We start from the raw sequence: 22,712 nt of genomic DNA on the forward strand, positions 1-22,712 counted from the left end.
TAAATTGGCTTTTTCATCTCACTAATGTAAACAACACATACATTTTAAAAAGATCAGATAATAAATGTAGCCCATGTGGGTCTTTAGCAGTGGGAGGAAACCGGAGGACCCGGAGAAAACCCACATGGCTGGGCAGACGACCATACTCATTGTCACATACAAGCCTTAATTAAGACCGTAAAATGATTGATCCCAAAAGATATGTACTTTATTAAATAAAGTGAAAATCTTTCCACTAAACCAATACATGGCAAAGGCCGCAAATGGAAAGATTACAAAATGATATTCTAAAAATACAAGGAGAAGCCTCAGCTCTCATATGTCTTGTCTGCGATATCACTTTTGTGGAAGCAGACGTTAAAGAAACAAGGTACTACTACTACTATTGATCCCATGTTTATCGTAGGACAAAAGTAACCACAGGAACATCCGATAAACATTAGATGATTGTTTTATACTAGATATTGTATTTATGATTACACAAGACTTATAATCATGATCATAATTAAAATATGTATGATATGTAACATACAATACAAAGTGTACACAAACAAACAAAGATATGTTGATGATCAAGGACTGCCAGTTAATCACTTATTTTTGCAGAGATTATGTATAAGGCATTGGCCATGTCTGGAAAAATGTCACGATTTTTTTAAAGATATAATAAGGCTGTATACAATGTCAAATTCTCATTGCACTAAATTTCAAATCAATTATTTTTCTTTTTTCTATTGAGTACTTATAAGCCAAAATTTGAAATACAATTAATAAACCCTACTTCCACTTAATCTTTCGAAACAAAAATTAGATTTTGCTTAACCTCCTTCAAAAATAATCTGACATTTCTTCTCAGCTGACACGGTGTTAATAAGTTTGTTCATAATCCGTAAATTTTCTCACAATGTAGTAATTGTTGCAGTATTTTCAACTAGTTTGTGAAGACAAGAGTTAGTATTGACTTTCAATTTGTTAACTGGTCGTTAAATTTCTGTTTAGCTCATATACAAATATACTGCAACTAAAAGCTGAATGAAACAGCTTTGTGCTTTTGAAGTTGCAGCTTTTTTCTGGTATGAAGAACCTTCATTTCTCAGGAAAATTCATCCAAAGTTAAAGATGGATTACAAGCAGGAACTAAGCTTTAGTTGTACTTTAGTCATGTTATTTTGATATATGAAAAAACCCCTGAAATTTCTGATAAGGAGTTTGCAAGAATAATCTGCTTTTCTTCCTTCTTGCGGTGTTTATAAACACACGTACAATACAAACATTTTATTTCAGGGCGTGTTTGAAAGTTAGAATATCAACAACTTCCTCTAAATTCACCACAGTCAAGAAGTTTAAAGTTAAGAGTGTTGTTATTTGTCATTTTTGGAGTTCAGGGTTATATACATTATATGAATATAATATAATGTATATAACCCTGAATGTATAACCCTGAATAGAATTTCATATCAGTACAAAAGAATGAAATGAGGTTTAACTTCCTACTGTTCTGCAACAACCGGGCTAATGAAGAAAATAAATCAAGAAAATACTCTGTACTTCTACAATTAATTAGTGATCTGATAGAAGTGAGAATCTTCAGTAATTAATACAGGCTGGAATTATCCATGAAACTATTTAATAACAGAAAACATCAAATATCATATTGCAGAGTGACTGTCCTGAAAAAGGTACAAGACCTAGAAAGCAGACTGCATGATCTACATGCGGATGTCAAATCAAATCAAAGGAATTATTAGTATATGAGATTAGAAGTCTAACATCTATATGGATTAAGATATTAAAAGGAAGAAAGATAAAATATGAATGAATCAATGAATGAATACAGCATTTTATAACCATTATAGTATAGTCTTTCATTAAAAATAAAGTGTTTGGCGGTAAGGAAGTAATATATTTATAATCATAACATTATAGTCAACAATCACTTCACCTACCAACACATTATTCCACAAAATAAACATTGCCTTAAAATAAAACCCCACCTTTAATTTAAAGGCCATTGCATGAGAACTGGGGTGTTAACCTAATCTTTATAAAAAGAAATAACCACAAATGCCACTGTTATTTTTGTTCGTTTTTTTGTGGGTTTTTTTGCCCTCTTGTTAAATTATATCTATTAAATGTGATACAAAGAAAATATTATGTTACCGGTATACTATTCTTAACCTCGGTACATGTATATAACATTAACAAAAAGTCATTCATATTAAATATAATTATACTAAATAAGGTGTGAATTTTCTCTCTAAGAATATGAGATTACAATATAAATACTGTGTGAATGAGCTTGTTCTCACACTACAGTACTTCTTTGATGTAGGTAGCTTGAAAGGGCAAGCATGTTTATCATAATCAAAAGTATTGATCTGTCTGTGGTATTATTGACATAACCACTTGATTTGGAAAAAAAACAGTACGAAGGTCATCATTCAACAGATACATGCACATTACATAGACAAGATTGAATTAATACACAAACAGCGGATTCAGCCATATTACTATTTTAATATGAAAATTTACTTTCTACATCTATCACTGAATAGGGATATTAATTTTAATTTCTTTTTCAAATTTTATTTAAAGAATGCATAACTTATTTCTTAATTCTATATTGATATATACAGACAATATGGCGACTTTAATATTATCAGCCTGTCTGTCATTGATTTAATGTTAATATTTTGATTGATAGCTCTTAAATTGATTTTCTTACGCAAGAATGGTCTTGAATCTACTGTCATAATCTTTGGTGCCAATAGGATTATTAAGAGGCATCTCGCGCAAAGGTTATAGAATTGACAATACAGTTAGATCAGTGCCAGTCAAAATTAGTATCACAACGCCTTTACTTTATTTATGGCTTAAAGCTTATTAACTGATTTTATTAATTATATTTCACTATGAAACTTTACCCAATGAAATTTATAATATATTAATTAAACCTCTTTCATTTGATTCTTTACGACATACTTTTATCCCTATTTTTATCTGATTTGTTGAAATGATTGTCATTTTGTCTGTATGCAAATTGGTTTCTTTAAAGGGACAATAACACTCTTGCTGGCTTGACAGCTCCAGAAAAGAAAAAATAGCCTTATTCTGAGTACTAGATGTGTTAGTGTCTTACATGTTGAGTAAATTATCCATTAAATCCTATTTTACTTGTCCAGAGGGTTCAAAAATATTTTTAAATCTAAGTCACATCAGGCTTTTCAAATCATTTAGTTGAATTTTTCCAATTTTTTAAATTAGGTGTGTTAAGATGAAATTTGTATCTTCAATTAATTGGAATATTGTAAAATAGTACAATTTGTTGACCAGAATAAAGATTGGGACATATTATTCAGTTACAACAAGAGTGGCATTGAGCCTTTAAAAGACCCCTGCACAGACAAGGGGATCACAGATTGTCAAGAGATATTTCAGGTTTAATCTTGCTGAGCAACATCTCTGATAACGGACTGGACCAAAGAAGCATGAAGCTGATATCTTCTATTCTGGACAAGGTTGACTTTGTCAAAAGAAGTGAGAACAAGTAACAGCACATGGTTCATCACCAGATAGACTTCAAGGTATCCAGACAAAAAAATGTGCTAGATCAATAAGATGAATGTGGTGGACTTTATAAGAGTATCATCAACCCTGATCCAGTCAACATTAAATGTTCCAGAATTATTAAACATTATGAGTGTGTTCCTGTTTAAATTTGTGTGTGTGATCCTGAAAAAAAAAATTGTGAATATAAATGTGATGGAATCATATCTGTTACAGCAGACATTATATTTATATGACTATGTTAATACATGTACAAATGTATCTATTGTGTGTGTATATTCTACTGCTAAAACTAACATGTTAAAGGGTTTCCATAAATAATAAATATTCCGGTGTTGCAGACTTTAAAAAGTGAACATATTGAAACTTTCCTTATCATAGTGTTGATACTTTACAATGTGACTCTGAATTACCAATGGCTTTTTAAATTTCATTTTTCTTCATTCAGTCTCGTTACTGACTGATAATCTGTTGAATTGGAATTTTATATTCCTTGTAAACTCTTATTTCATAATTATTGCAAGTGATATTTTATGCATGTGACAAGAAAGTATTATACATCAGGCAACAACAAAGGATTGCCTAAGTGACTTTAGCCTGTATAATATAATCATATAACTAACATATAATCACTCAGATAAGATATTGTGACAGACCATTTTTACTTTACAGTATATACAAAAGATACCAAATTTATACAAGTATTTAATTATAAGCATATGTTTATCTTATGTGTAATTATTAATAATATTTTCATCAATTTTATAGTATTATCATGCGAGGGCTAATGAATTTTACAGGCCGGGAGCATTTATCACCGAATAGTGATATTAATTTTAATTTCTTTTTCAAATTTTATTTAAAGAATGCATAATTTATGTCTTAATTCTATATTCATATATACAGTGTACAGACAATATGGCTGACTTTAATATCATCATTGATTTAATATGTTAATATTTTGATTTAAAGCTCTTAAAGCAAGAATGGTCTTGTCTCTACTGTTATCTTTGGTGCCAATAGACTTATTAAGAGACATCTTGAGCAAAGGTTATAGAATTAACAATACAGTCAGATCGGTGCCAATCAAGTGTCAACGCTTTTACTTTGTTTATGGCTTAAAGCTTATTAACTGATTCTATTAATTATATTTCACTGTGAAACTTTACCCAATGAAATTTATATATTAATTTAACTTCTTTCATTTCATTCGTTACAATATATTTTCATCCCTAATTTTATCTTTAATCTGATTTGTCCTTTTGTCTATGCAAATTAGTTTCTTTAAAAGACCCCTACACAGACAAAGGATCACAGGAGATCAGATGAGATGAGAGAAAGGATTAAGACATTTATTACCCCTTTGATATAATCTTGTATGTAATGTATATTTAACTGTATATAAAGGAATATTGAAACAGATTTCAACTTGGACTTTTAATGCACAGTGACCACCTTCACCAGAATACTTCTCCACTAATGAGCTATATACACCCCCAATCCTAGCTCATCCATACATGTGTATCACCCGGGTGCTTATTCAAACGAAGAATAGCCCCGAACACATTGGTGATACATCTCTCGTTAGTTGTGTTTCTTTATTGATCAGTTTCAATTTCAAGTTAAATCATTCATAAATTGGACTATAATGTTTAAAGTTGCTGTAGGTGTTTATCAGTCGAATACCTTGATGCTTAGGCTAAACATAGATAAAGAATTTTATGAGTCGATGATTTGGTACACAATAAAATCAATTCTAATTGAGCCAGATTGGTGAAATTTGTGTGTATAGTTTCACTACACCCAAACCTTGATTAACTTAATTAACGTGTCGGTTGGACACCAAGCTCACTCTTTTCTTGTTTCTACCACCTCTATACCAACTTGAAAATGATATTAGATTTGAGGGCATATAGCTCTATTCTTGGGAACTTTAGCATAGACGAAGGTGGGTCTAAAAGCACATTTTACTGTATATAAAGTGATTTCTATTCAATGTTTGAAATTTTATTATAATTTTTAATCAATTATGTTTGGTAAATACGTGAACAGTCCAAACGTTAGTTCCTTGTTAGTCCATTCTACACGATTTTATTATAATCAGTTTGTCGTTTGTGAATCGGCCCTTTTTAAACATGTACTTTCGTACAATTGTCTTCTGGGTAAGTTTTCTTTGATCATTACACATGTCCCCCAAACCATTATGTCCTGATGCCGTGTACTGATTTTAATATGTTCATTAAGTCTTAAATATTGGATATTAGTTCATTTGTAGGCAATTGGCCTGTTATTAACATACACTGGTTACCTCTAATAAAAACAGCAGTGCATTTCCGCAGTTTTGTATTGTTTCTGAATATCCCATACTTTTTTTGAAGAGTATACATGTATATGCACTGGTCTGCCTAATGACTTTTATATATTAACAAATATTAGGCAGACCACCAAAAATGTATATTTTTTATTTTTGAGGATTTTTTTTTTCAAATTTCGGATATCAATAAGACAGACCCAAATGTGTCATTTTTTAAATTTTCACCTCCAAAAAGTAATAAGTATGGATTTTCAGAAATGTCTACCTAATGCACAAAATATAATACGGTCTGCCTATTGCCCAAATCATATATATATGTACAAACATATTTCAATCTGGGCAAATAAAAACCATGTACCGGTAATTTTCAACAGGAATTTATCAGTTGAATTTTATCATGAGATATTACATACATTGTAAAGCTGAGACATTACTAATTGATAGAATGTAACCTTTCAAACAATCGGATCTGTAGCTACATGTAATTTGTTTCATTTGAACAATAAAATGTTAGTAAGTTCCAAACAGGTACCACCTAAAATCTAAGATGAAATCTGTAGTTGGCAGCCATCACAGAGTTATTATATAAACAACCGCAGAAAGAGATTACTTTAACGACTATGCCCAGGCAAACAATGTACACAATGTGAAGTATTCTAGGCCTATTATATTGAAGAAAACACATGAAAGACTTCCCTGCAGCAACTAGTTACATTATACTGAGAACTAAACATAGAAAGGAGAGAGACACTAAGCCTGTGACTTCTTGGTTATTTTTGCAATAACTTGATTGGATGCTTGCCACATTGATCAACTACATTGTACACCATGAAACTTTCAATGGTTAATTTTACATGTATTTTTGAGTTCTCAAAACAAAAATGACACTACATGTATCCCATTTTCTGTTTAAATATAGGCTACTGAATGACTTCAGCAACTGAAAATAATTCTTCAAAATACCTTAAAGATGCATTATATAAGAATTAGATAAAGAGCCAGACGTTGTTGCTATAATAGTTCAAAAGCAGATAATGGAAAATGAATATATTGAAAATTTCAGTCAAATTACTCTAATCTGTGCGAAGTTATCGGTATTTGAAGTTTTGTTTATTATCGTATCAAGTGCGAGATAATATATGGAGAACTTACCAACAGTCAGGTCATCTAGTTCTGGTAATACTGGTAATGTCCACCCAAGGGGATTTAAAAATGCTGTTATCTGTCCCATGGTAGCAAGAGGTTCCACATGGAGGACTTCATCTTTTGTATCAACAGACAGTATGTCAAAAAGGTTGACCTCAATATTTCGTAGATTTTTCTTATACAAACCACTTCTAAAACTGATATTTGACCAGCCTGGTCGGGCTGTACACATCTGAACAACGCTGCCATCATCTTTCCATTTCCGTACCTGAAAGAAGATTATGTTCAAATTTATTTCAACTAATAAAAAGTAATAACAAATGATGTGTTTGATTAAAAGATGTGGCAACCTGAAACCACCATAGACAAATTAATGAGATATCACCACCCAGATCACCACCATAGACAAATTAATGAGATATCACCACCCAGATCTATCTGAAAATAAATTGGGAAAAAAATGAATAGTTCTAAAAGTTTTTAATTAGCTTGTAATACTCGATGTCTTACATGCTTAACCATCAAGGCATGTAGACTATCTACTTAGAAGGAAAGTTGAAAATACCTTCTAAAACATACACATTTTTATTACTAACATTAGATTCAAATTTCTAACTTCTATTCATGTAATTTCTAACTTCTATTCATGTAATTTCTAACGTCTATTCATGTACCGGTAATTTCTAACTTCTGCTCCTGCTCGTGTACTTTTTAAATTAAGACATTGTATAATCCAATTTCTTTATTTGTTCTGTGTAAATTTTAATTCTATTTAGGGTTTCACACTGCGTAGCTTGTGTGAAACACTATTGTTTTTGTTAAAATTATTCTTATTATTATTCTTCTTATTATTATTTTTTTTTTTCCAATTTGATTGTATCTCAGAAACTACTTGTCGGATTGATTCGATGTCTTCGGTTTTACTGGAAAAGTGGGTGTGACTTAGAGATTAAAGCTATTTCGAACGTTCTGCGACAATGCGAAATGTCCGAAATCGTCGAATTTGTCGATTTTTGAAATATTGCCGTAATATTAACAATAATCGTCGGATTTTAACATTGGATACATTTTGACATAGCCAGAGACAAGGCACATAGCCACGGTTCTTTAGATTTTTGATTTTCCACGAATCGTCGGAGATATTAGGCGCCAAATTTTGAAAATTTAAATTTTTACAAAAAACTTTTTTATTCATGAATATTTTAATGTGCTATTTTACCCAGGGTTAAAGAGTCATCTGATTTGACCAAAAATGGCACCATTTTTTGTCATCGTAAATTTCCTTGACCCCCATTGGCTAATTCAGTTTTTCAGTCCTGGATTAATTATTTATTGCTCGATTTGTATAAAACAAAGTTCATATGCTCCGTAATCCAAAATGTCATTTTTTTTGTTACCGGTAAAGTTACCTTTCGGCAACGGAAGTGACGTAAATTTAGCAAAAACTACAATTTTGACAGTTCGGTACCACTTTTTGAAAGCAAATATTATTTTTTTCAAATCTGGTATGACTGAAAGTGTGTGCCCTGTAAAGGCGCAGAAAACATCGGGCTCAGTTTTTTTAATTTCGATTTCGTTTTCGGGTCATTTTGATTTAAAGGTGAAAAAAGGTTTCATATTTTAAAATATTTCTTCGCAACTTTCATAAACTTGTAGCATTAATCCATACGAAGAGAATCTATCTCAAAATTAGTTTGTAATATGAGCAGTTGCCGAGAAATGGTCAATTTTGCATGAGTCCTCTTTACGCTATTGTGTCTGTAAAAGAGTCAATTATTATTAGAATGAACCCATACGATCATATAGGTATCACAAAATGGTTTCTAATTTTCAACAGGTCACTTTTCAAGGTTTTTTGTCCATAAAAGTGTCAATTATTATTCGATTTTCATGAAATTTTCACTATGTGATACCTAATGCCATTTACGATTTCATACAAGTAATTTAAGATTTTCATTATCACCGGAAGTAACGTCATTTTGGCAAAAACTGTATTTTTAGCTTTCAAAACAGATATTTTATTCAAATGAGTCTGAGTTGTTATGTTTTTAAAATTATGATATTTGATTCCAATCAACAAATAGAATAAACCCATACGATCATACAGATTCCAGAAAATGGTTTCTAACTTGTATGGTTGCAGAGGAATTGACGGTTTTCTACAAGTCACTTTTTAAGGTTTTTGGTCTATAAAAGTGGCAATTATTATTCGATTTACATAATATTTTCATTATCACCGGAAGTACTGTACACTTACATGTAACAAATATATAAAATGAATTGATATTGCTGGATTTGGTTGATTCGGCGTCCATTTTATTTGATGTGTGCAATGATGAGGTGGAAACCTGTTTAATGGTTTCATTGGTACCGGAAGTGACATATGTTTAGGGTAACGTGGCACCGGTGAAACCCGTCATTACTGCATCGCAGTTCTAGTTCATCTTATTTCTATTATTTAGACGAAAACGTCATCCTCATTGACGCTTTACACATTTAATATGAACAAATTTAGAATTTTTACCACTCTGCCTAGCAACCATCACTATGAAGTCGTGTAGTGTTGCCACTGCGTGCTCATATGATGACGTCATCCTTTGATGTTGGCATACCATTATTTCAAATAATGGTACGGGCAATGTGCCAAGCATACATTAATTATACTAGTTGAAAAATTGGACCTGTGTGACATATTTCATTAAAATGCATGTGCTGGATAGTGTCTGTATTTTAAGTTGTTTAATGGTCTTGTGCAAGACATTGCGTAATATATGGATAAAACACTCGTGCTATCGCACTCGTGCAATATCATATTACTTAATGTCTTGCACTCGACAATTAAACCCACACATAAACGCCTCGCTCTTTGTTTGTTCATTTTTTTTTTCTTAAGACAAGTAGTGAAGATTTGGGGAATTTTATTTGCTTTTTTTACAGTTGAGCCAATCAATCAGTGTTATCTGTTGGTATATTATTCTATTAGTACTATTACTGCTCTAAAATAAATGTCTTTCTATACCATCCCAACGACTAGTCACAAATGCTGTTTAGCTTATATTTGAAATAGTATTTGCAAACCATATCACGTTCGATGTTGTTTTCAATTTTAACATTCCGCCAAACCATTCAACCTGATGAAGAGCAAGTCGTTTGTATCAACATAATGGTCCCCATCTGATGCTCAATCGGGTTGACGCTATATAATAAGGCCAGTTCAATTTTTCGTCATAGGTCACGAGATGTAAACTGGGCTAGCACTTGAACTTGAAATGGGCCAAGGACGTCGCCTCATCCCTGTCGACACACTAACGAGCCATGCTAGCGGAGAAACTGGAGTACTTGAAGTCACGTCACTTTTCCAAAGATGCTGTACAAGAGTACTCTAGCCACGCCCTAGCATGGGCCAAGAAGTCCTACGGCAAGCGACTTCAGGATAGTGTGAAGACAGAGTTCCACCACCTACTGTCCACGGTCTCTACCGCCTACTGTCACGCCCCCTCCCCCATCACCCATGCACATTACGCACAACCTTCTCCGGGACACACCAAAACGATACACACCCAACAAGAGAAAATTATCCCCTGGAGAAGGCACTTGCATTAACACTCCCTCGAAGCGTGCAGCTAGATCAACCAGTTCGCCCCGGGCTGTGTCTGGCTCACCTACTTCCTCGGGATCTATATCGCCACTAAACGCGCTTGTCGACTGTCTGTCCCCTAGAATCGCCACCAGATCTTCCACCAGATGTAGGTGATCACTCAACCTATCCCTAAAGAGACCTCACAGCTACAAAGGTAAAGACGAGAAGGATTTATGGTTCCTACCACCCGTCATGGCAAAGACCCTGGTTATTGGATCCTCTAACCTGGCTAGGATTGCATTCTTCGTCGGGGACTGGGAGATCCATAGCTACTCTAGAGCCAAGATCAGCCACATCAGACAGATACTCCAGAACTACATGGGTCCTGCACCAGAGGAATTAGTGATATATGTCGGGCTCAACAACAGGGAGGAAAGTGGACCAAGGATACACGAGCAGATGCTAGATCTACTCAAGGTGACCAGAGCAGCTTTCCCAACAACCAAGCTCTTCGCCACACAGATCCCCACTTCTTCCCGACTCCGACAAGAAAATCCGATCGCCTACCAAAACATCACCAGCTACAACCAACTGATCTCTACAGCACCTTCACCAAACGCCACCACATTACCAACCTTCAAGGGCAAAATAAAACTAAAAGGTAACGACGCAATCCACTGGAGCCCAGACACGGCCAGAGAGATCATCAACTGCTGGATGAGGAATTTAAACTAGGATTAGGGAAAAGGAATGAGAAGCCGTCTTTAGGACAGACAGTTGTCAATTTGAGCGACAGACTTCTCAACCCCCTAGAAATGAACATTCTTGATAAAGGCCTTAAATTCATCCCAACCCCCACAATAACATCCATAGACCCCATCACCCAGGCAACCGATCGCTTCCAAAGAACACTTTCGTTGACTTATTTTTTTAGGAACAAACCCGGCAGAGGTAAAAAATTATTCACAGTAAAATCCACATGGAAACCACCTAAAAAGTCATTATCACCAGCCATCCTAAAAACTTTCGACGAAATGAATATAGAAATATCATCCATTCAACCACAGTCACAAAAACCAAATCTCAACCGAGCAACTAAAACGGCATTAAACACCCTTAAAAAGGACAAAAACATAATAATTAAGAAAAGCGACAAAGGCTCGTGTTGTGTCATAATGAATCGTGCAGACTATATCTCAGAGGCAGAAAAACAATTAAGTAATCCTATACATTACACAAAATTAGACCAACCCATCTTTAAGGACACCGCAAATTTAATAAACAACATCTTATATGAATTGCAGGATAAGGAATACATAACAGCAAAACAATATGATTATCTATCTGCTAAATCTGACTGCCGACAAAGACATCTCTATACACTACCAAAAATACATAAAAATCCAGAAACAGAATGGTTTATACCTAATAAAATACCCAAGGGACGCCCAATAATATCAGACTGTGGCAGCGAATCATACAACGTATCACAATATATAGACCATTTCTTATTACCCCTAGCATGCCAACACCCATCCTACCTTAAAGACACTAACGATTTCATTCAGAAAATCAAACAGTTAAGAGTCCCCGAACACACCGTTTTAATATCCATCGACGTACAAAGCATGTACACGAACATTGATAATAACACAGGTATTGAAGCAGTTAGGAAAGCATTTCTTAGGAACCCGCAAGCATCCAGGCCGGACGAAGAAATCCTCAAACTACTCAACATTTGTCTGAGGAGGAATGACTTCGCTTTTAACGACCAAGTATACCATCAGTCTTCCGGAACTGCGATGGGAAAACGATTTGCCCCGAGTTATGCAAATCTCTTCATGGCGGAGTGGGAAAGGGAAGTTCTGCCACTCTGTCCATTAAAACCAGATTTCTATGGGCGGTTTTTAGATGACGTTTTCATAGTCTGGACCTACACACTAGACGAATTTTGGACGTTTTTCAACATTCTGAACAATCATCATCCATCTGTCAAATTAACCGCAAATGTAAGCCATAACAGCATAGATTTCCTTGATACTACCGTTTTTAAAAGTAACAACACCAAAATCACAGGCCAATTGGAAACTAAAGTATTTTTCAAAGAAACCGACACACATCAATTATTGTTCAAAAGCTCCTTTCACCCAAAACATACATTCTCTGGTATCATAAAATCTCAGATTCTCCGTTTTCATAAGATATGTACTCAGAAGACCGACTTTGAGTCAGCATGTACATTGGTATTTAGCAAACTACGGGAAAGGGGATACTCCAAACGCTATCTACGACGTATAAAAAACAACACTCTAGCTGAGCTTGCCGCCAAAGAAACAAATAATATATACAATCAGCACATAAAACCAAAATTTGTGGCCATCCAAGATGTCAAACATGCAAAATCTTAAACATATCCGACCATTTCCATAACAAAACATCTGGCACAAAATTCCCAATATTAGACCAACTTTCATGCAGTAGTTCAAACATAATTTATCTAATCTCATGCAGAAAATGTGACAAGCAATACGTAGGGGAGACTCAAAATGCACTTAGGGAAAGAATTAACGGTCACCGGTCTGACATAGTCACCAAAAAAGACAAACCTGTCTCAATTCATTTCAACCAACCAAATCATGACATTTCTGATCTCATTGTCACGCCAATAGAAAAGACCAAGAGCGACTTTGAAACTTCAGAAGAAATTAAAACGTTTAGGCTAACAAGAGAAAAATTCTGGATTGACAAATTGAAAACAACAGCCCCCCTAGGTTTGAATATTCATACGGCTAGCGCAATAGCTCCTTTTGTAGTTCCATTTAGCGCAACAGCAGCAAGTGCGTCCAAAATCATCAGAAAACACTATACTGATCTCCAAGAAAATCACCCGAAAATATTCACACAGAAACTTATAATTGCATATTCTAAAAATAAAAATCTGAACGACATCCTAGTGCACAGTAAATTAGATTAAATAAGACCAGTCTCCACCCTGACCCAAAACAAACCATATATCAAATCCTATGCCTAACCGTTAGTAATTAAAATCAATTAGATATAAGAATCCCTAGCCGTAACCCGGTGATGTGGAACAAACACGATTTTTTTAGAAAATCCAATCCGTTGTAGGAAACACACTAATGTGGCTCTCTCCCGAGAGCCTCAAATTTATTTTCTTTTTTCTTCAGAAACAATAATACCAGAATACCAGAAGCACCACCCAAGGAAGACCATCAGCGCCACCAACACCAATAAACAGTGAAATCGCCTTTGTATATATAAATCTAATGTATTGTATGTATTTTAATAAAACTAGAAAATATCACGAACTAATTTTTCATCATCCTAGGTCAGTGCTTATGTGGAGACTTAACCTCTCCCCCCAAATTCTTAAACCTAACCCTTGACCTAGCTAGCGCTTATCCCAACCCTAACCCCAGGATCTAGCGGCTAGGTCCTAGCCCCAGTGCTTAACCTAACCCTAATCTACAATCTCGGCAACAAACGCGCGCCATAACGTTATAGTTATTTACATCTCAACGACCTTGCCAAAAATTGAGCTGACCTGAAAAATAGATTTCGCTGCTCAATTGCCAATTGAGCACACAGTGGGGACACCAAACAACATCATAATGATGGTTGCTAAGTAGAAGTATTAAAATTCTAAATTTGTTCGAAGTTCATGCTTAACATGTAACGCGACAATGAATTAGACAATTTTCGTCTTAATAATTGAAATAAGATGAAACAGAATCAAAATTTACACTGAACAAATAAAGAAGTTGGATTATGCATTGTCTTAATTTAGAAATTACATGAATAGAAGTTAAAAATTACATGAATAGAAGTTAGATCATAGCATGTTAGAATTTTGAATCTAATATACCGCCATACCCTCTATGTTAAATCAGAAATACTATAGTGGCTAAATGAAATTGGTTACAGTTATTGGTCATTTTTGAGTATGTTGCTGACTCGCCATCCTGGAGGTCCCAGGTAAGACCATTTTGACTAGAACAGTTTGTGCAGAAAAGTAGACCCCAATTATTTTCTAGTTGGTGGTTATGTGTGGTGCTGTTCTTCTGCACTTACATGTACTATTATGTATTATCTATTGCAGGTAATGACTAATATCCTCCAGCTGACCAATGAATTCTCAGAAATTCAAACCTTGGCCATAGCCCAACATCTGTCATCAACATAGAACGTGCTTGCCATGCCTTTTAATGTGCCCAACAGTAGCAATCTTGCCCGAAAATCATTATCAACAAAACCAATATGGCAAATTTGAACCTGAACAATAATAATGTACATTTATGACTGCCCTCACTCCATCCATATTGCATGCTCTAAGTGCATGGAAGATCATAGCTAATCCTGATAATAAGTAACAAACAGATGGGATTTGAGCACTGTTAATTTTTGAGAACTGTGTATCTCCAATGATAAGTTATTCCACAGACGTGGTCCACAGACAATGCAGGCTTTATCAACGTTAATTTTAGTTAAGCTTGCAGCACATCCAATGAGGGCTTATTTTGTGAGTGAAGTGGTCGATTTGGCTGATATGACTGGATGAGGTCTGTGAGCCAAGATGGGGAAAGATCGTGTTGACACTTATAAACCAATGTTAGAATCTTGAAAGTTATCCAAGGCTTCTATGAGTAACCAATGTGGTAATTTTAAGATGGGAGTTATGTGAGAGTACTTTTGATTACTTGTTATTATTCTGACAGCGGTGTTTTGGATTTTTTGGAGTTTTGCACATAGGTTTTGGGGAATTCCAATCAAAGCACTGTTGCAGTATTCAAGACTTGAGAATGCACAGGTAGCTTACAGGCCCCAGCTGTCAGGAGGTGTTGAATACTGCCAATACATCAGAAAAGGCAGTAACACGTGCGACGTTGTTGGACCTGTTTCTCCATGGTTAATGAGGAATCCAGTAGCACTCCAAGATTCTTTACACATGAATTTGGAGTAGACATACATGTAAGTCATTGAGATGTCCCTACAAGCATGGCTTCCATAGAGTGTTGCCTGCTGAAGAGACTCTCAAATTCATTTTGATTTTCGTCCCTGATTAATTGGGTGTCATCAGTGAAGGAATAGTGAGAGATCCTGAAACTATCTACATGTATTACATCACCAAGGCATTTTGTGTATAAGGCAAGCAACACAGGCCCATGTACGGACCTCTAGGAGACACCACAATCAAGCTTAAAGGAGCTAAATCGCTAATATTTGGGACCTAGAAATTGACACAAATGGGTCGCAACGCATATAATAATGTAATATGAATGTATATAAAGTGATTTACATTCAATCATTTCTGTTTTACTCTAATTTCAAATCAATTATGTTCAGTGAAATACGCGAAAAGTTTCAATCGAATGGCAGTCTCTAGTGTCTGGTTATTCCAGTCTATACCGGTAGTATTTATTGCGCATGCTCTTCAGATAAGAATATGGTGTTACCGTTTGACATGAGTTGTGGAATATGTCTAGTCTCGTTCTTCGAGTCCCTTGTTACAAAAGGTGCTGAAACGCATTCTGGTACATGAATCGCGTACCAATGGTAAAATGTTTGTCTTAAATATTGGATATCAGAAGTCCATATCTTCTCGGTTAAATCACAACATCAATGCTGATTTAAACTGACAAATATATTGTGTTTTCAATGTCGAAGACTGTGGATGATATTGAGTTAAAGACTTGGCTACTTTAACAGAATGTCATTCATTCTGACAGATATGATATCCAACGCAATGCCATTGCAGATACATGATAGTATCAATGCAGTCAATTAACAAGAACCTGATTGTCCGCCGTACCAAATGCAGTGGACAGATCCAAGAGGATTAAGGATGCAAGACTACCAAGATCAACTATCCGAAGGAGATCATTCAACACCCGAACTATAATTGTTTCAGCGCAGTGATGAGGTCGGTACGCCGATTTAAATTTATCCAATATTTATTGCTGTGGACAAAAACCTGCACTCACAGGGGAATAACTGCACAGTTAGAGATTTTGAATTCCCCCAGAGTTCCTCCTTGTCCCATGTGAACATTGTGGATGGATAACAAACCAAGGTGACTACCGTATACATCCATATGAAATGTGTTTGGAATCCAAGAAAACAACATATTAAATATTGGAGTATAAACAGCCATCAGAGGTCTGAAAGAGATCAGATATTTCGTACTCTGTTGCTAGTGACAGTTACTAATAGATACATGTAGGGTACATAGTATGTACTTTACAAGGTTGTTATATATTTTCCCAGTTGGCTTTCTGTTGAACCAATAATTAGGAAAGCAAATTATCTAAATGTGAATTAATCTATGGGATATGAAATACTACTATTAAGAACATCATGTCAGTTGTCCACCTGCCATACTGTTCGGAATGAACTTGTACCGTGAAGATAAGTGAAGAGAAATAGACTGTAGCAACATGTGAAAATAGCTACTAACTGATAATCTTATCTTCTCACACTGGTCCAGCCAATATTATATTTATAATCATGTTATTCACAGTTTGCTATCTCTACTGTAGTCACCATCCTTACAGATGTCATCTACACAGTACAAGTGTTAATCTAGTTAATAAAACATCTAAAAATTAATCAAATATGACAAGTAGGGAGTAGAAACTGTTATAATCCTATTTTCCAATTGTGTTTGGTATTTTTCAAAAATTTTACACCATGTATTTGATTGTACATGGACATAGAAGCTTCAGATATTAATTCATACAACAAGAAATTAATTTCAGATATTAATAAGACCAGTAATAGAGTTGTTATAAATGCCTGATTAATCCAAGCCAGATGTTTGTTGGATAATGTATTTCATTTTAACTGGATATGCCAGATATACTGAGGGGTTTCTTTCATTTGAGGTAGCATTATTACTTCAGAGTGCACCATGTTATTAATTATTAAAGGACATACTGTAATGTTTCTTTCCATGTTTCTATCAGGAGAAAATAAAGCGACACTGTTGGTCCCCTTAATCACCTTTGCTTGCCTTACTGAAGGGAGATATGAGAAATCTGATGTGATTACAGGGAAACTATTCAATATATTTTATTTGTTGTGTTATGACCACCACTCCAAATTAGCTGTATTGCACCTGCTGTAAAGAAGGTTTAGGAAACCTGCTTAGTTCAGTTATTAAAATAGATACATTGAAGGCAACGAAATGCACATCCACATCAGTTACATACAAGTACGAAGCAGTTTATATATTTTGTCTCATTGTGAATCCTTATGGTTATGGTTCATGGCTAATTTTTAAATGAAAATACATATAGGTACATGTAAAATTTCAATGTAAGCTAGTTAACCTGTACATATTCAAACTTATTCCAAGTTAAGTCGTCCTTAAGCAATATGTATTATTTGAAGTCATGAAACCATGAAAGCTAGCTATCATTTAACTCCAAGGTGTCTTAAATGATCCGCTGAAATTATTTACCTTAAATGAAGAATGAATGAAGCGTCTCAAATGACCTAAATATTTGATATGTATGTTTTTGTAGACTTTGCAGTTCTCAATTCTCATTCAAGGTCGTCGATTATCAAAAACTAAAATTCAGAAATCTGAGAAAACCATATTACTATTATTTCATAGCACTTTTTGTATCTAAAACAACCATAATCTTTATTAGAATATCATAGCAAATAAAGAAAAATTTGATTGTGTTTACTTCAAAATGCTAAATTTCATGAAAATTTATTAAAAATGTATTCTATTCTTAAATTAATGGCATGTTTCTCTCCAAGTTCGAATGTTTTGAAAACTTTATTATTTTCAAAATCATTTCATGACAGTATAATACATTTATCAATATATATACATTCGCATACCTTTTCATCAGGTTAGTAGTACTATTTCTTTTTTTAAATACAGAATTTTTTATGAGGTAAAGAAGATAAAATATTTTTAAAGTGATAATTTAGGTGCCCAGCAAAATAAATACCCAGTATATCTAATTCTATTACTTCCCTTGGGATATCCTCACTTTAAGGAGAAAAAAATCACATGTCTTAATATGGGCCTAAATATTAAAAGCAAATAATAAAAATTTGTTCATTTTATCTAACACTTTCCATTCATGGTGACTGCAGTAGGCTATAGTAAAGTCTAAAGGCCAATTTATACTTTGCTAAGGGAAGCGAGGAATTTTCTTCACAAAACTTTGCTAGCTTTAAATCCCAGCTTTCAGCAAAGTTTTAGCTTCACAGCGTCTTCACATATCAATTTTCGAGCAAAGTGAAGGAGTTAAGCTTGGTTCAACTTCTTTGCTTCGCCCAAAACTTTGTAGCGGAACGGCCAATCAGCAACAAGAAGTCTGCTGTTGCGATCATGTGTTCCATTTAACAACACGACAAGACCAGCTTCGCTTAGCTTTGCTCACTGCGATCGGCAGCTTTTGAATTTGTCCGCTCCGCTTCTAGCTTAACTTTGCAAGTAATTTCATTGGAATAAAGATTTTAATTGGCTGGAGTCGGGGTTGTGTTGTGCCAGGATTTCCCAGTGGGAAGGGGTGCGTGGACCTTTGCGATTTGGATTATTTCATAAATAAAGAATATAATCAACAGAAATAATTGCATCTTAGTAACCATCAAGTAGAAAGGGGACAAAATTGACAGATGGTGATTGATTATTGCTAGCTTTGGTTCTCCCATCAAAAGGCAAAACCTAGTAACTCACTTTTTTCTTATTTTTAGAAAACAAAGGAAAACGTAATGAATGAATATCAAACCCCAGTGTATCCATTGATTTGACTATTGAGTTACTAGGTTTTGCTGTGGTATACTAGGCAAATGAAGGAAGTTGCTAGGTTGTGTCATGGGTGTAACTGCTTTACAAAATCAACAGATTGGAATATCTAGTACAACAACAGGAAGCACATACCCTAGTAACTACAAATTTGGTCCTAACTCAATTTTGATTAAAAAAAAAGTGAGTTACTAGGTTTTGCCTTTTGACGGGAGGGCTTTGAATGAGTAGTAAGCCAACATACATACATTATCATATTCCATATTTTAAAAGTCCATCGGAAAGTACTGGAGGGTTGGGCCTCTGATTCAGCAACTATTTAAGGTATTCATGATTATGTGTCGAATGATATTATCTAATTTTATCAATCAGAAAATCAAAAACAAAGCTATTTTATTTCAGCATCAATGTAAATTTTGTTTCATTTTGGAATATAAAATTAAATTTTACAATTTATCATTTTTATATCAATTACATGAGAGCAGCATAATCTTTCTAGTCCTGCAGATTAAACAATTTTGCTCTGAAACTACATACATCATATGAACATATCAAATGTTGTAATGATAATGCTATATTATGCAAAAACAGTACCCCAAAGCATACAATTCAACAAAAAGTATGAAAAACATTGGCAATCACATAAAATAAGATCTGCATATTTATATTTCTAATATAATATTGAAATATATTTATACTGTTTATAAGTACCTATACATATTTTATATCTAACATTCAATTTTCATGCTCATTTTCGTATAAGAAGTAACTACCAGTATTGTGATTCTTATGGTGTGCATACTGTATTTTATAACTCATGCACTTGCTGTGCAATATTTATGTTAATCAACATTGTATTTATCATATCTTTGTGTATCAATTTGTTTCCATGCTTTTCTTTACAGAAAATTATTAAGAAATTAAAAATCGGCAATTCTGGCATGACACCATTGACAGACTAGAACAGAACTGTCAGAGCCAGTAACGGGATTGAGTGCCTGCAACAAGCACGTGGAATGTGCGTGATGTAACACCACACCGGCTCCAATTATCTAATTCCATTCTCTTGCAACCAAGACACCAAAAGCTGTCAATTTCAAGTTGCATCAAGGTTAAACAATATACATACCTGTCGTTGCACATTTTGAACCTTTTTTTCATGCTGCTTCGGTGCCGAATTGAAATGAAACACAGCCCAGTGCCTTAAAAATATCAAGCTATCGTATACCACAGAAGCCGGTAGCAAGAAAATACAGACGAAAACCCAACGGTAATGGATGAGAACATATTCCAAGCCTCTATACTTGATCCACGAAAAAGACAAAAGAGCTGGCAAGGCCAAATAAACCAAAATGTTCAACGGAATATCCATTATGGTAATCTAATCGGCGTCTGAATGGTGAGGATGGATGTTTCTAAAAGTTACAGTGTTTGACAACCAGCGATATTGCCTTGCGAAGTATCGTTTATTATTAAAACAGCCCCATTGGCTAAACATGATTTTGACGATGATTCTCAGCCAATCAGCATGTGGTCGGTCGAGCGCGATACCAGTAGTGAGTATTCCTTTCTACGACTGCTCTGTCAACATTGCAATGTAAATCCGTCGATGTTTCCTTAGTCTTATATAAAATGGTTACAATTTAGGGCAATAAATAATAACACTTATGTCGGGCAATATAATCAATAGATGTATGAAGTTGAAACCGTAGTAGTGTTAATATAGAAAAAGATGGGTTGCCAGACAACAAAACATACGCCCACAGCAGCTAAATTATCGTCCGTGCGGTCGACAAGGGTTGTCGCATATTTATTTTTTTGTAGGTAATTAAGGAAATTTAATAGACAATTCATACAGACGACATTACAATTTTCGTCATTTGAGGGTTCACAAGGTTCTAAAAACTAAAACAAGGGTCGTAACTCTGGAAGTAATCTACAGAAATTGTTGAAATTCGACAGGCTTTTTCGTTTTACTAAAATAATGCATATAAATTTCATACAGATCGGATGATAACTTTTGTCGCTCGAACGTTCACAAGGTTCAACAAAGTAAAACAAGGGTCATAACTCTAGAAGTAATTGGCGGAAATTGCTGACATTCAATAGGCTTCTTTATTTCACTAATTTAAATGATGCATATGAATTTCATACAGATTAGGTGATAACTTTTGTCGTTCCAGCGTTCACAAGATTCAACGAAGTGAAACAAGGGCCATAACTCTAGATGTAATTAACGGAAATTTGCTGAAACTCAATAGGCTTGTTCGTTTTACTAATTTAAACGATACATATAAATTTCACACAGATCGGATAATAACTTTTGTCGTTAGAGCATTCACAAGGTACAACAAAGTTAAACAAGGACCATATCTCTAGATGTAATTAACTGAAATTGCTGAATTTCAATAAGCTTCTTCGTTTCACTAATTTAAATGATGTATATCAATTTCAAACAGATCGGATGATAACTGTTGGTATTAGAGCGTTTACAAGATTGAAAAAAGTGAAACAAGGGCCATAACTCTAGATGTAATTAACGAAAATTGCTGGAATTCAACAGGCTTATTTGTTATACTAATTTAAATGATGCATATAAGAATAATTTGAATTACAACCATTCCCCGGATGATGGCTCAATAATTTGTCTAAAATTTTGCACACAATTAAATTTGAACATGAGGAAATAAGTGTAATCAAATCACGGCAATTCGGAAATGAGAAATAAAGTGAAATGGAGTTTAACGTTTTACGCCAACTATTGAACTAAGCTAATTAAAGACGGGCATTAAAGCTAGCAGTGTGTTATTGTGGAAATCGTGCTCGGAAAGTCGCGATTCCGCCTACTCTTCAATTGAATTCCAACTGCTAAGGCTCTTTTAAGTTGACGCCAGTGCGAACACTGAAACTCATTTTTTGTACCATACGAACGACTAGACAAATTTTAGAAAATCGCATGCTTAATTATTTCTTTATAGTGTTTATTTTCCCACTGTTAACGACCCACCTACGTTGTCAGCCTGGCAATAAATAACGTCTCGGGTATGTTATCGTATAATACCCACTATTCAACGTCATATTTACACATTGTTGCAAGCTAATATTTACTGATCTTTTCTGGGCGTTATTAGTGAAAAACTGTACTAATCATGACGAATTTCTAACGTAGTATGTGACAGTTATCGCCCATGTTTGCCTGGAAGGAAATGTCTATACTTAAAGAAAATTGCACATAATAAATATAGATACCGTATATTATTTTCTAGCTGCTATTAAACATACATTATGCAAGAGCTATATCTGCCTATTGCAGGTTT

General features: G+C 34.4%; 1 protein-coding gene across 1 annotated transcript in view; it reads right to left on the reverse strand.

The window, feature by feature from the left end:
• The window catches only part of LOC126817292 (delta(24)-sterol reductase), a 56,697-nt gene extending 34,619 nt beyond the window's left edge, over positions 1-22,078 (reverse strand). The window contains exons 1-2 of the mRNA XM_050544137.2: positions 20,525-22,078; positions 7,034-7,295 (exon numbers count right to left, since the gene is read on the reverse strand). Of these exons, the coding sequence (XP_050400094.1) occupies positions 7,034-7,295; positions 20,525-20,767 (505 nt within the window). The 5' untranslated portion in view covers positions 20,768-22,078. The remainder of the gene's footprint in view (positions 1-7,033; positions 7,296-20,524) is intronic.
• Positions 22,079-22,712: the final 634 nt, after the last annotated feature.

This window comes from Patella vulgata, chromosome 4 (assembly GCF_932274485.2).
Source record: "Patella vulgata chromosome 4, xgPatVulg1.2, whole genome shotgun sequence".
NCBI classification, from domain to species: domain Eukaryota; kingdom Metazoa; phylum Mollusca; class Gastropoda; family Patellidae; genus Patella; species Patella vulgata.